The sequence below is a fragment of the Pecten maximus genome, chromosome 4 (genome assembly GCF_902652985.1).
Source record: "Pecten maximus chromosome 4, xPecMax1.1, whole genome shotgun sequence".
Lineage (NCBI taxonomy): Eukaryota > Metazoa > Mollusca > Bivalvia > Pectinida > Pectinidae > Pecten > Pecten maximus.
This window is the reverse complement of record NC_047018.1, coordinates 22,270,267-22,286,960: the sequence shown is the minus strand read 5'-3', so window position 1 is coordinate 22,286,960 and position 16,694 is coordinate 22,270,267. Positions and strand designations below refer to the sequence as shown.

The following is a 16,694-nucleotide window of genomic DNA, read 5'->3' as shown; positions in this document are numbered from 1 at the left end:
CAATCGATATCTGTGTGTATTTGATCTAAAGGATAAATATGTACCTGAGTGCATTTAATACTCTTTGGCATCTTAGAGTATACCTGTACGTACAACCTGTTACAAGATGTTTTAAACATCAAAGTCTGCTTTAGAATAACAATATACAGGGATATTTCTCATGGTCAATAGAAAAAATAGACATCGGAAAGTGAACTATAAAGGCAACCTAACATTTTCATTTAATATCTATAAATGTTACATTCAAATAGCGGCTGAATAAATTTACTACATAATTATTATACATACATCTGTCGAAATATAAAAGTATTTGTGAAATCTTTCATAGGAGTTATATGAAAAACATTCTAATTTCAGAAATTTCAACTTCAAAATTTCCACTACATTTTATTTCAGGCTCTTTGAAGATAGTTTATTTAACCTTGATGGTAAATTGTCATTTTTAATTGTGTATATGTAAATGAAGAAGAGATAATGTAAATATTGCTAACAATACTGTTATAGTGTCTTTGAATGACAGACACATACTGTACCTGGTGTAGGATAGCTGTTGGTAGAGAAATACAACTTTCTTATAATTGTACAAATTGAATTCATGTTTAAAGATATTTTCTTACATATTGGTCACATTTCAAAACATGTCAGACTTTGGTTTCAATGAACACAGATACTATAAAGTCAGTTTTTAATGGATAATTTTGAATTCCAGGTCCCGAGGCTGGACTGATAACTGGTAATCATTTTGCCCTTATTTGGGCATCCGTCCATTACAAAATTTCTTTGTCCTTCTTTTGACATCTGTCTATTACTTGTCCCTAAACAGTGCATGTCACCCTAGTTGCTCTGCTCCTTACTTGGACTTCCGCGAAGTTGGTCAACTTGTCCTTTTTGCATCATTTCTCTTATTGCTGTTTTGATTTCCCTCCTTATCCTCCACCATTGTCTACTTGACCATGTCCTCTTGTTGATCTCGTCTGACTTTTCTCCTTCAGCTTGATTACCTTCAGAAATATATACCTACTATGTTGATATTTCATCATTGTCAGTTCCTGCTTATATATGATGTTTGTGTGGTATTTGAACATTTTCCCTTTTCAGCCCACCGTCATCAGATTGTGGGCTGTTCAAATTGTCTTCGTCCATGAATTGTTTAACGTTGTCTGTTTGTAAAATAATCCTTGCTATGTCCATTTCTTGAGAAGTCGAGTACCAAAAGGATCTCTCTTAATATTCATAGGGAGGTTCCCCTAGGTCCCTAGTTGTGCATATTGAATTTGAGACTAAATTTTGACTTTTGAAGTTTGTGATTAGGTAATTCTCAGAAAGTTCTTCATGGATTTTTCTCAAATGTCATATGCTTGGGCTCCCCTTGGTCTCTTAAATTTGTTGTACATATAAAATTTTGAGACTAAACCAAAAACTAAATTGCCAACAGTTGCAATTGGTTATTGCTATTCTCAAAATCTTTTCCATGGATCATTTGAAGTTGATAGTGGAAATTTATCTTTTCTCAAATTTTATGTCAAGAGGAAAAGAGGAAAGAAAAGAAAAGAAGAGAAAAGATTTGAGTCTTGCATAGATCCAATAAAGATCAATCAATGGGTGGATGGAAGGAGGGAGGATGGGTGACAAGACCCTGTGACATCTCTTGTTATCTCTATATTATCAATATGTTTTGTGATTATAAAACATTCGTTATACACTCTATTTGAAATAAGGGGAGATTACTAGAATCAGGTTATCTGTCCATTTGTCTGATGTATCAGTAGACAGAAGTTAGTTTTAGTAAAACTTCCTACCTGGTACTCTCTCAATCAATTTTAGAAACGTTTCATTAAACAGTATCGCTCGCTGACTTCACTTGTGATTTATTATTCAATCTGATGATGTATTTGGGAATTACCGTATGCTCCTTACTTTACAATTCTTTGAGGTTAATGCATGTGGTCATGGTATGTTACGACAGTAGAGGTCTTGTGACTATGTCTGTCGAGACAGGAAAGGCTATGTGTCTCGATGTGATGAGACATTAGAGGTCTTGTGACTTTGTCTGTCGAGACAGGAAAGGCCATGTGTCTCGATGTGATGAGACATTAGAGGTCTTGTGACTTTGTCTGTCGAGACAGGAAAGGCCATGTGTCTCGATGTGATGAGACATTAGAGGTCTTGTGACTTTGTCTGTCGAGACAGGAAAGGCTATGTGTTATGGTATGATGAGACAGTAGAGGTCTTGTGACTTTGTCTGTCAAGACAGGAAAGGCTATGTGTTATGGTATGATGAGACAGTAGAGGTCTTGTGACATTGTCTGTCGAGACAGGAAAGACTATGTGACTTGGTATGTCTAAGTATTCAGTACTAAACTAAGTTCCTAGGTACCTGTATTTCTTTACAATGTATACACCTGTCAGATATCATATATATGTCATTCAGTTGTCGTGTTTAAAAGACAAAATATTTTGTATCCAATGATACAAGTAAATGAAAAAAGGAAAGTGAAAAGTTTGAATTGATTGCTGTGTAATTGACAACGTTGTTCACCAGTCCTGCCTCCACTTCAGAGCTAATATCAAGCTCTCACAAACTGTGTACTTAGTTCCCGCCATAGAATGTTGTAACATGAGTCGTATTTAAAAAAAAACCTGTCAAAATTTACTATTGCTTCTCTGTCTAGGTAATATATATATATATATTGGCATACAATAGCCACCATTGTTTAAGAAGAATATTGGTGAATTGATGTTTTAGGCTTGAATGGTGTTTAGGTTTACACACCATTAAAAATTCATAAGGGGAACTAAAGCCAAGTTTGTTTGATGACAAGTAACAGTGGGTGAATTCAGTATGTAGCACTTTAAATACACTGTAGTCCAGTGTATGTTTTACATGCTGATCTATACCAGGGTATATGTGTTTCATGTAAGCAGGCACCTGTACAAGTGGTCAGATAATGCTTAATCCAGGGCGAATAACAAAGACTTCTATTTAACCATGGTCAAAGCCTTGTAATGTCCAGTGTATAATTAACCATGTCACAATATTGTTATTTGGGTCAAGTGGCTAAAGGATATAATTAAGCTTTGTGAAAGCTTAATTAATGCAAAAAATATTCTTGCATATTTAAAAAAAATCTATTTCTGCTGATTAAGCTTGATAAGTCTCAATGTGGCCGTGTCGTGTTATGAACTGTTATAGGTTTTAGCTTAGTATCTGCAGAAATGACTTAGATCAACTTCAAAGTTGCTGCAGAGTCAGGTGAACAATCCAGACCTATTGGGCCTCTTGTTGCTGTTTCAAAGAAAGTTCTTCGGGGTTCCCAAATATCACCTGCAGGTTCCTTTTGGTCCCTAGTTGTACATGTTCATTTTGAGTTCTTCATGAATATTTTTTTAAATTTCATTTTGATTCCTCTTATATTAGTTGAAGTTTGTTAACCCTATTTCTCAGAGAGTTCTTCATGGATCTCTCTCAAATTTATTATGTAGGTTCCTCTTGTTCTCAAATGATTAAGATGAAGAAGAGTAAAGTGGAGAAAAGATCAGTCGTACAATGGTCCAATAAAGGTCATGTGATGGTGGGTGCCAGAACCCTCTGTGATCTCTTGTTAAAAATTATTTCTGTGAGTATGTTGTTTATCTCTCATTTCTGTCCATCAGTCTTTTTTTATTGGGATGACAGTGTGGCATACTAAAATCAGGGTTTGTTTGTATCTCACATAGCTACCATAACATTTTATGTGTGAGTACATTTTGAGATAACTAAGTGTCAAGGAATAAAATCAAGCTGTTGTCCCATTAAATACAGAGTTGTGGCCCTTTATATTTTGATTCAGAAGGTTGTCTGGAGGAGGAGGAGCTATGAACTATTCACATTTATTTGCCTTTTATTTAAATGGTCAGCTATCACATTCCATAACCAGAGCTTGCTCTTGATGTACTTGTTGACGATAATTATTTGAATCCATTCCAAACTACTGACAAAACTGTAATTTAAAGTGTTAGGTTATAAACGCCTCGTAAATGGAACACATTTCAAAATCTGAAATGTTCTTGGTAAATATTTCTTTTCATGTCCACAATGGGCTGTCTATCTCTCAATTGGATGTTATAAAAAGCAATCAGAAGTATATTTAAGGTATGTCTTAACCCTATAACCCTGAGAGCGAACATTAAAATGGTCCATACTTGTAATACAAAGCTCGCTGTGCCTGGGGCCGTATGATACCCCACATGTTATATATTTAGTTTGATGATAAGCTCAAAGTAGATGACTTGTCCTTTTCAGAATAAGTACACAATGGTATTGGAAAAAGTCTTTACATTGTCCAGGTACATTATATATCCCCCAACATTGAAATTTATACTTTATTTACAGTCTTATTTTGTGAACAAATTAAGGATTTATAATTGAATTTTTTTTATGCGAGTTAATTTTAAATGCTTCAATAGAGGTGAAATAAACATTTGGTTATTCTGTTTATCATATAACTGCCTACCATTTCTGTCTGCTGATGGCCTGCCTGATCAATTTCTTGTCTGAATCAGACTTGCTTTATGTAGGTAAGGTACATGTTACAATATATAGGAATAAATTTGACTTTACCTGTCAACATGGAATGCAACAGTGAGATTAAAGGTAAGTGTTCTGCCCCTCTTTCAAAATAATTACCCAAATTTAGTCAAGATTCGTTCAAATTACATTTAGGTTAATTTACTTACAACACTTTGAAGTTATAAGAAGTTATTTTTTTCTGTGTTTTAATGAGACTGTTATGTAACTTTTGTGATATTTCCAATTAAAATGATATATCACTAAAACTTTGATTTCAGTCCAAGATATGGATTGTAAATCTTTAACACAAACTTTAAATAAACTACCCATCACAGCCATTTGATAGGTGTGTTTTTGCAGATAATATTTTATATTTGAAAGAATTCCATGGAGTTATGCCCCTTTAATGATTTTGTTACATTTTGTATGTGGGAGTTAGGGTATTGACTTAGCTGTGTATTGGCTTACAGTTCTAGTTTTGTCAATTTTTCCTGGGATCATTTTAGAAACCTGTGATGGACAGCTCTAGTTGGACTTCATATTTAAATGTAGACTTCATTGTGCCAAGACCATTACAACTAGTACAACAAAATTGAAAAACAAACAGGCACAGATCAAGTTACACTTGGACTATTTGTTTATACTTGAATAGCTAGATTTAAAAGATAATGCAATATGGAGTCAGCACAGATCAGTGGATTAAAATTTTATAGTGGTCTGGTACTTGGGACCTGAAATATAACACTTGTAGGAAGAGTAATGGTGTTTATGTTGGGTGAGGGGGACTGTGGTAGTTTGTGTGTGTACATAATGGTATGTGTGGATGAGATCAGAGAATAGAGCTGTATATAGCCCAGTCATATTCAAATGTCAACAAACTTGGAATGTTCAAGGGGTCCCCTAACATCTTAACTTCAATATAACAGTTTCTGTCCCCTCCACTGTTTGTAGGTACTTAATCTGGAAAAACTTTACCTGCCAACTAATCTAGCTAGTAAGTTTGTACAAATGCACCAGTTGTAAAATCAAGATGATTTTGAACTTTTAGATTTATTTTCTATTTCAAGTATGATCTCCATCGGGTATAGAAGAAAAAGCCATTAAATGGAGTTTTTTTTTTGTTATTTCCCCTGGCTAGATGTTCATCTTTAGATTTTTGTTTGTTTATTTGCTTGCTGGGTTTATCTCCTGGTCAACAGCCATGGTCATTTGGAAGCAGGTACGTCTTAGAGTAGCTGTTGGCTACCTCACTGAACAACAAACGGGCCCACATGTAATTGAGAGCAATACTGGGGTAAAGTGTTTTGACTATTGACCACGACAGAGAGAATGTTTCGTGATCTCAACATGCTGAGAAACACAAACCGCCCCAGGTAGGGATCAAATTACACAGATTGTCCTGTGACCACACATTCCAATTTCTCTGAGGACTGATTCTGTGTGCCTCTTGGATGGCAACATTGTGTTGATAAAGAACTATATGTAGAATGGTCCTTAAGTTACCCATGGAATTTTACTTTTTTTGATCATGTCATAACTGAACATGTTTACATCTCTTAATGTTTGTCAAAAATCCTGTTGCTTTCGAATTTGAGTTTTGACTTTCTCTTATCCGTTTAGATAGCACAGGTATCGAAACGTTAATGGGGAGTTGACTCTGGTACCTTCTATTGAAAGTCCTCGTAATACACCAGTAACAGATTTAAGCTGAAAAATAAAATTGCTGGTGTTATGTAATATACAATGTAAATCTCTTTGGTTTGATGTATCTGTGTCATGTGTGATCATGTTACATGTAGGTTTGAAATTGTGTCAAAGTTAGGCCAATTTTTGCCTTATATTATACATAGGTGTAACATCCAAAACGGTTACTCAGGTTGATTTGCATGGTGATTGTGATGTCATACACACCTGTCATTGGCTGTTCCAGTGGACCAATGACATGCGTTATACCAATACGATTTGGACATCCTTTGATCCCTTATCTTGTGTGTTAATAAGGTGTAGTTTTTGTGGTTTAATTAAGATCAAGGCTGACAAGTTGAAATATGACCCAAATTATCCATGTATTATCTGGGTAACTTTGAAACAAGAGGATAATTAGGTATTACTAATTAATGAGAATAGACCTGAACAAGATAACAATATCCCAGTTTTTTTATGTGTTTATTTTGACCAAGAAACATCTTTAATACAGCTGGTTTGGAAGGTTTATATCATACGCTGTTATCACTGAGTAAAGTGACTAGGCATACTTTTACAGGCACCAGATATTGTAAAATTAACAGTTTGTTATTTTACCAGTTTTGGGATGTGCATATTATAATTACATTAATTGTATATGTTTTGACGGACAATTGTGACATTAAGAATACTTTAAGTTGAGCACATTCCTGGATTCATTATCATTTAAACATTTGTTCCGAAAGAAGTATTTCTGACAGTTAGTGAATTTGTAAGTTAATGTGACTGAAGCATGCTATTTATCTGTGGAGCTATTTCATCGTAAAACTTTTCAACTGTTTATAGAAGTTGATTTAGTCAATGTCAACTGGCTTGGGAATTAACTGTGACTTTGAAGTCAAAGAGGTAAGATATTGTTGATGACCTCCTTCCTGAATTTAACTGCCTTTCTTTCAGGTATTTGTCATCGTTAATAAGAAGTGCATGTTGAAATGTGTATAGAATAATGGATCTCGCATACTTATACTGTCTCTTTAATATGTAGTTAAAGTAACGGGCCTGTAAAATCTAATGACAAGTAGATATATTCTCACAATGTAGCATTTTTTGTTTGTAACTACATGTACATGTATTACTTTTGAAAATATAAATTTTCTTATTTCAAATTTTGAAATTATGATAAGAGTTTTCACAGAATTTCATTTTTGATATGATTTCTTCATTAAACCAATATATTGGTGTACAAGAAAATATCAATTAAATAATCTAAATTTGAACAAGAAATGTTTTGATTACAATCCAGGTTTTTTGCATTAGATTTTCTGGGCTTATTTTTGTTAAATCTGTGATATGCAATACTACTATGCATGCAGTAAGATGTTTGTTAATTTATAACTACAGTCAAACTTTGAAAAGTCACCTATTTATTGATTTTTGATTGTCATGTAAGATTTAAGCTTTTCAGTCATAATTGATGTAATCTTTATGAAGAATTCACGCTGGGATCAATATTTCACTTAAGAATATCAGGATTTTCCTGTTTTCAGAGCTTTATAATAAAGATAAAGAATAGTTTTGACTAAACAGGATCTCGGAGTAATCAGAGTTTAAGGAAAAGTTTGACTGTATGTATCCACTAGATCAACAACAAGCATGTTTTCAGCAGCAAGAAAACTGTAGTTAGCAACTGCATGCTACTTCTTTGTACTGAAGTAAATAGATTAAACGTTACAAAGTTATAAGTAAGATAACCAGTTCCTCTTCAGTCTCTACACTGTACAGACCATAGAATAAATATTGTGTAAACACTTTTTTTTATCTGTCTACCGGCCACCTGACGATGGTGTTTTTGGCTCTGTAAGGTTACATATGGACCTACCTTAATGATTGTCACTGTAAAGTATTACCTTTATCACTAACACAGCTTCATGTGTTCATTAACAGCCTTGTCTAATTTATCACAAATATCAAAACATCACTGCTGCTTTTTATCCATAATTGTTCTTCACAAAAATCATTATTTGCTTAATTGTGGAATTAAATTTTGAATTTGTATACCGTATTTTTCTGGCAATAAGCACACACCTAGTAACAAATCCACCCGTGACATGGCAGTTCAATAAAAATGATGATAACTGCTTTTGTCTTGTCCTACAATAAGCCAGGTAACCCCTACTTAGAGCGAAAGTTTATGAGTTAAATTGGCCCCATTAATTGAGCTTATTACTGGATAGATACGGTATAACAATAATGTACACTTCAATGGAAAAATAATAATTTTTTACATTGTTTCCTTTGTTTTCAGTTCTATGAGTACTGTTTCTTTCACCGATGACCCAGGTCATGATGACCATTACCGACCACCGGTCAAATACGAAAACTCATACCAGACAACACCCAATCAGAAGTTTCCTACTGCCAAAATCCGATACATCATTAGTGATGTTCTTGAAAGTTGCCTTCGCCATGAAAAGTATGAGCCCGAGCTGTGTCGACAACTCTCAAAGACCACGTCAGAGGTATGATAATGACTGTTTATGCAGAATGTTTAATAAAAAATGGTATTACCTGGTACTGTAAAAAGTATTATTGAACTGAATCTTCAACTGTGTTTCATATTGAATTAAACATATATATAAATTAATATCATTTTATACCGTCTTTATATCATTATCCTTTACCAGAGAGTACTGATATCTCTACTCCCCCAGGGAAACCACATCACAACAGTTTAATATTCTTATATGTGTATATCATGTGGACACCTATAGGGAGTGGTCTTATTACAGGACAATCCAGATAGGGAGTGGTCTTATTACAGGACAATTCAGATAGGGAGTGGTCTTATTACAGGACAATCCAGATAGGGAGTGGTCTTATTACAGGACAATTCAGATAGGGAGTGGTCTTATTACAGGACAATTCAGATAGGGAGTGGTCTTATTACAGGACAATCAGATAGGGAGTGGTCTTATTACAGGACAATTCAGATAGGGAGTGGTCTTATTACAGGACAATCTAGATAGGGAGTGGTCTTATTACAGGACAATTCAGATAGGGAGTGGTCTTATTACAGGACAATTCAGATAGGGAGTGGTCTTATTACAGGACAATCCAGATAGGGAGTGGTCTTATTACAGGACAATTCAGATAGGGAGTGGTCTTATTACAGGACAATCTAGATAGGGAGTGGTCTTATTACAGGACAATTCAGATAGGGAGTGGTCTTATTACAGGACAATTCAGATAGGGAGTGGTCTTATTACAGGACAATTCAGATAGGGAGTGGTCTTATTACAGGACAATTCAGATAGGGAGTGGTCTTATTACAGGATAATCTAGATAGGGAGTGGTCTTATTAAAGGACAATCTAGATAGGGAGTGGTCTTATTACAGGACAATCCAGATAGGGAGTGGTCTTATTACAGGACAATCCAGATAGGGAGTGGTCTTATCACAGGACAATTCAGATAGGGAGTGGTCTTATTACAGGACAATCTGGATAGGGAGTCGTCTTATTACAGGACAATCTGGATAGGGAGTGGTCTTATTACAGGACAATCCAGATAGGGAGTGGTCTTATTAAAGGACAATCCGGATAGAGAGTGGTCTTATTACAGGACAATCTAGATAGGGAGTCGTCTTATTACAGGACAATTCAGATAGGGAGTGGTCTTATTACAGGACAATTCAGATAGGGAGTGGTCTTATTACAGGACAATTCAGATAGGAAGTGGTCTTATTACAGGACAATTCAGATAGGGAGTGGTCTTATTACAGGACAATTCAGATAGGGAGTCGTCTTATTACAGGACAATCCAGATAGGGAGTGGTCTTATTACAGGACAATTCAGATAGGGAGTGGTCTTATTACAGGACAATTCAGATAGGGAGTGGTCTTATTACAGGACAATTCAGATAGGGAGTGGTCTTATTACAGGACAATCCAGATAGGGAGTGGTCTTATTACAGGACAATCTGGATAGGGAGTGGTCTTATTACAGGACAATTCAGATAGGGAGTGGTCTTATTACAGGACAATCTGGATAGAGAGTGGTCTTATTACAGGACAATCTAGATAGGGAGTCGTCTTGTTACAGGATAATCTAGATAGGGAGTCGTCTTATTACAGGATAATCTAGATAGGGAGTGGTCTTATTACAGGACAATCCAGATAGGGAGTGGTCTTGTTACAGGACAATTCAGATAGGGAGTGGTCTTATCACAGGACAATTCAGATAGGGAGTCGTCTTATTACAGGACAATCCAGATAGGGAGTGGTCTTATTACAGGACAATCCAGATAGGGAGTGGTCTTATTACAGGACAATCTGGATAGGGAGTGGTCTTATTACAGGACAATCTGGATAGGGAGTGGTCTTATTACAGGACAATTCAGATAGGGAGTGGTCTTATTACAGGACAATCCAGATAGGGAGTGGTCTTATTACAGGACAATCCAGATAGGGAGTGGTCTTATTACAGGACAATCTAGATAGGGAGTGGTCTTATTACAGGACAATTCAGATAGGGAGTGGTCTTATTACAGGACAATTCAGATAGGGAGTGGTCTTATTACAGGACAATCCAGATAGGGAGTGGTCTTATTACAGGACAATCCAGATAGGGAGTGGTCTTATTACAGGACAATTCAGATAGGGAGTGGTCTTATTACAGGACAATTCAGATAGGGAGTGGTCTTATTACAGGACAATTCAGATAGGGAATGGTCTTATTACATGACAATCCAGATAGGGAGTGGTCTTATTACAGGACAATTCAGATAGGGAGTGGTCTTATTACATGACAATCCAGATAGGGAGTGGTCTTATTACAGGACAATTCAGATAGGGAGTGGTCTTATTACATGACAATTCAGATAGGGAGTCGTCTTATTACAGGACAATTCAGATAGGGAGTCGTCTTATTACAGGACAATTCAGATAGGGAGTCGTCTTATTACAGGAAAATGAAATAGCTTTTGTTAGCATTTTACTGCAGTAGACATGGACAGCCTTATTACCAGACATGGGGTTAATATTTGGAATGGGCTTATTTCTGGTCATGGGTTTATCTTACATGTTTGAGCTTATTACCAGACATAGGCTTATTACCAGACAGGCTTAATTGTCAGGTATTAGCTTATTTGCCAGGTATGGCCTTAGTACCAGACTTTGGGTTATTACCAGGCATAGGGTTATTTTTGGATAAGTTGTTTAAGTGATGATAGAATAGAGAAATCACTGATGGTGTTAAGAATTTAAACATCGGATTAACTACATTACAGAATATTAATGGTTGTTTTCAGATCATCAAGACACGGGTGAGAGAAATGAACATCCCTCGTTTTAAGATCATCTGTCTCGTCCACATAGGCCAGCTCAACAACCAGGGTCTCCGCATCGGTAGTCGGTGTTTGTGGGACTCGACGTGCGACACCTTCTCTTCCTATGAATTCCGCAACAATAAGTTATTTGCCATAGGTTCAGTTTACGGGGTATATTTTGAATAAATTAGGTTGTTAGGAAATTTTAGGGGAGTTCATGTTCAACTCAATATAACAGTTTATATATTTGCAATTAATTTCAATAATTTGACTTTTGTTTGGCAGTTAAATACTGGTTATATTCACCTACAAGATGGAGAAGAGAAAAGAAAAATTCATCAAATTAATTTTCAACAGGAGTATTTTGCTTCAATGATAAGTTTGAAGATTTGAATATCAATATATAAACTGTATATTTATGAATTTGTGAAGAATGTTAATGAGACAACTGTGGTGACAGTTATTACATTTGTATTACATTAGCAATAAAATTCTCCTGATCTAGTAATTGGGAGTATTGTCCCACTTTTCATCAAAACAACTATGTGCAATAGTGTTTTGCTGAATTTCATGGACACTTGTTTTGACCATGAATATACAATTATGTATGAATGTGAATGTATTATGGAGATGTAGGTTTTATATTTTCACCAATGTTTCTATATAACTTAATTAAATGGCAAAGAATATCAGAAAGGTAAAAATTTTAATTTTCATTGTTTGATTCCAAATATCATTGAATTAATTTAACTGATAAAACATTAATACATCATAGTTATTTTCTTAATCAATTTTTTAAATTCCAATAAATACAAATTGTGTACATGTATATTGTACTACCAGATAAATTTAATTCAAAATACCAGAATGCAGAGCCCTATAGTTATCACCCTGTCTGTATGTGAATCTTTACAGATTCACTATCATGTTTTCCTGGTGATTACTGGGGATAAAAATCTAGCCAGACACATAGAGGCACGGTCCTTGATGACATCTCAGATTTCTTTTAAAAACAATTAGTACAGTTTACAATTGTTGTCACTAGTGATGATGCAATTTTTGGTATTGACCAATCAGAATGGTACTTTCTATTCTCTGCGTTGTTTCTGTTCATATTTTTGCTGCACCTTTGCTGGATCCATTTCAGATTTTAATGAAGTAAATACTAGATACAAATTTTCTAAAAAAAACTAACCAGGTAACATTATCTTTCAAGCTAAATGTTATTAGAATAAAAACTCAAAGTTTATGCCTATATATTACAATATTCAGAAAACTGTAAACATCTCTATGTACTGATCAAATGTCATTTGGCCATTTTTTATGTCGCCTGTATTATTAAGTATAAAGCCTGATAGTGAACAATATTGTAAGTCATCAGGAGATACTAAGCTTACCAACACAGTATATTTTTAATTTAGTGCTAATTAAGGAAGGATAACTCTTAATGCCAACTTATCTTTATACTCACCGTTAATGACGTCGTTTATTAGTCTTTGACTACTATTCATAATAAGGGTTAATCTCGTATTGTATGGTTTTAGAAAAAAATAGCTGTTACCTTTTTAAAAATAGACCTATGCACCATATTCAAACTAATATGCGTTCTGGACAATTGGAATCAGGGAAGATTTGAATGATTTCACAATCTTCTAAAATGAAATAGTTGTATAAATGTACATTGTCTTTAGTAGATTGCTGATTGTTTCTTGTGAGTTAAATTACAATTTCATTCACATGTTGGTATGCATTGTCTACGAATAAAGTCATACTGTTATGAATAAACTTTGGTATATCACAACCAGTACAGGATTTAAGCGAGACATATTTCAGCTAGTAATTACACTCTGTCATCATCTTCGGACAAAGGACAAGTTAGTCATAATATTATGAAATAAGGGGGGAGGGGCAATTTTTAGGTTGAACAGGTTGAATGTATGTTGTGTATAAATTTATATTAAAAGAATTTTGAAGCTACAACTACCAAGAACCCGTTTAAAAGAAGTGCTATCTCTTAATACATGTACACAAGTTATGATTGGGTCATGTAGATCATTGATGAACTTTTTTGATCTGTAAAATTTAACATGCCATATATACGAGTGTGTTTGTCGTACTGTCGGTCTTCATTCTCACACAAAAAATTATACATTTGCCTCCAGAGATGAGTTTGTAACCAATATTTTGAGTCAGAATGAAGCACAAACAGTACATGTGTGACAGTAAATTATGATTTTTGATGATTTAAACGTGTTCACTATCGGTAGATATTTTTTGTCAATTTTTACTCCATTGTTTGGTGGGTTTTCTATCAATACATTTTCCCCCTCTGTTATATATATATATATATTGCTATTTATTCACTGCTTAGATCAATGTTTCTATTTTACACACTTAGTTGTCTTTTTTGGACAAGCATCTTACATCAAATAAGTTTTCCTCGATTAATCAGAGTTTGTAAGAAAATTCCAGAATTTTTATCTCAGTTTGTAGGTAGAATTTTTTTTCACATTTTCTTATTTCTTTATTTTTATGCTTATGTGGGTTTCTATGGTTCTATGTAAAATCATTGTGATCTTGTATAGATGAAGGGGATCTATTTACATCTGAAAATAATTATATTTAATGTCTACAATATCAGACTCGGTGGAACTCTTGTTAGACTTGCAATTTCCTTACAGTCGCCATGCATTGGAATTAATTTTTGTTAAAAATTTTTAATTTCTTTAATATATTTTTTGGTTAATTATCCTCTATTTTTCAAATACAGATTAATGAAACAGGTCAGTTAATTACATGTGTGAAAGTAAATTGTAGGTCTCTTACTCTGGACAGGGATACTCACAGTTATACTGATGTGAGATTGACTTTTCTCTTACCCTGGACAGGGACATCCGCAATTTTACCGGTGTGAGATTTCCTTTCTCTCACCCTAGGGAAAAAATAAGCTACACATGCTCTTTGCATAATCTCAAGAATTGTATTTTGTCACGTCAACAATACCATGACGTCACGTCGACAATTCAATCATGTTTTGTCAACATTCCCTGCATTGATGTAACGTCCATATCAGATACATAAGAGGGTAAAAAGGGTTAGAGAAAATAATCATTCACCCCTTAGAAATGAGACGGGGAAATCTCAACCCTCAGGGGTTAGATACCTAAGCTGCCAAACATGAGGCTTACCAACTTAAGAATCTTCCCCCTCGGCTTGAAATCACCCTGTCTCACCCCCCTAAGGGGTGAAATGTTATTTTAGTCCCGCCCAACTCCAGATTGACAAGGTTCCACTGTACAAGCAGAGTATGATGTTTGACTACTGGTGATGGTATCTAGTGTAACAGTATTATTTTATCATGAGATGAAAACTTTTTGATGGTTTTTTTTTTATCTTGTATACTTTTTGCTCCTGATACAATCAATGTAATCAAAATGGGTTTACTATGTTGTGTTTTATAAGTGCCTGTAGGTAATACAATGTACATATCGCTATCTCAAATGTTTTCTATAATCTCTCAACTATGCATCAATGTAACTCAATCTATTTGTCTATTCTGTTTTCTGATCTTATTTCAAATAATTTCTTTTTACATAGTTTTATAAACTTCCAACATTGTTCATGGGTAGAACAGGATTATGAAAATGTTAGGATTTTTTGTGATATAGTATGTTGATCGCATTAGTACATGAAGCATTTAACTACTGTGATAATTGTGTTCAGAAAAATCAGTGAAATAAAGAAAGTTAAAATAAAATTTGACCAGTAAAGTCTCCATGAAATTTTTAATCATGTATGAAAAATGATTCCTGAATGGTTGGAAGTCTCTTTAATTCCTAATGGCATTTGTTGGTTGTCTGTCATGTTTCTGATGTCTACAAGTTTATGTTTTTATACCTATACTAATTTACCTGGTATATTAGATGACTATTCTACAATGTTATACGTATATTCACCATCATTTTGTCTGTGATCCTGTGATAACACTGTTTAGTGTAACATATACCCAAAACTTCTGTACCATACATCCATGTTGTATGTTAAAAAGTGGGAGAGCATTTTCCATCTTATTTATTTGATATGAATCTGTTTTGAAATATATACTTTTTCCTATAATATATATACAATATATTAGTATGTACATTATATTACACTGATATTTTAATTTATCCACTTGCACAATCAATAAGAAATATGTTCATAATCTTTAATTTAATTAGATTATAATAATGTACTGCTGATTAAAAAAACAGACCTTGCAGAATTACAATTGATCAGTAATGGCCGAAGAATATCACCAATTACAATATTTTACTGGTATGGAAGTTGCTTTATAATCATAGTAGTACCTGTGTTTTCACAGCATTTAAACAGATGTTAACAACAATTCTAAACCAAAGAAAATGCCACGTATGCTCATCTTACAACGAATATTACTCAACGAAAGTGGCTGGAGACAAAAACAAATGTATGGCCAGACTATTGGGCAGTATTTGATTTGATTCACCCGGCTTTAGGAACTCATGTTAATATTCCAGGAATGTGGATCTTTTTCTTGATTCTGCTGATTTAGTATTAAATATTTTGCTGATTTAGGAAGAAGATAGGTTGCACATACAGTCTCTATTTTACATGGGTCAAGTGTTATTGATAGAACACACTAGTGTCGGAGTGGAGTGGTAGATTTTGTCTTGTTCATCTCCCACCAAAATCTTTTCTCTTGCTTATAGTCAGAGAACACAGTTTAATAAAATGACAATTACCAAATTATTTTTGTCTGTGATTTTTTATTACTTTCTGTTGACTGATATTAGTTTGAGAGAAGAAGTTGTTTGAATGCTATAACAAACTTGATCCTTGTGAACTTGATTATGGAGTTCAGTCATTTCTTCTCTCTCTCTTTGATGAAGGAATGCTTTAACATAAGAGCAGAATATTATTTAAATGCATACAAAAATGAAATTAATCAATACTTTTAATTAACTTTGTGATCTTTTAAAATGAAATCAATCAAAACTTGTAATTAACTTTGTTTTCTTTTAAAACCCTATTTTATTACTGACTTTTAAGGCTTTCACCAGATATTTGATCACTGCAGATTGCCAATACTGAACACTCGTTGAGCACAACATTACAC

At 34.2% G+C, this 16,694-nt stretch overlaps 1 protein-coding gene across 3 annotated transcripts in view; it reads left to right on the top strand.

Moving 5' to 3' along the window:
• LOC117325518 (tctex1 domain-containing protein 1-B-like) overlaps positions 1-16,324 on the top strand; it is a 28,868-nt gene extending 12,544 nt beyond the window's left edge. For 2 of the 3 annotated variants that reach the window (XM_033881790.1, XM_033881787.1), the window contains 2 exons: positions 8,538-8,751; positions 11,540-16,324. In XM_033881790.1, the coding sequence (XP_033737681.1) occupies positions 8,538-8,751; positions 11,540-11,743 (418 nt within the window). In that variant the 3' untranslated portion in view covers positions 11,744-16,324. Of the gene's footprint in view, positions 1-709; positions 734-8,537; positions 8,752-11,539 lie in introns of all 3 variants that reach the window. The other variant, XM_033881788.1, reaches the window with a different exon arrangement.
• The last annotated feature ends 370 nt before the right edge of the window (positions 16,325-16,694 follow it).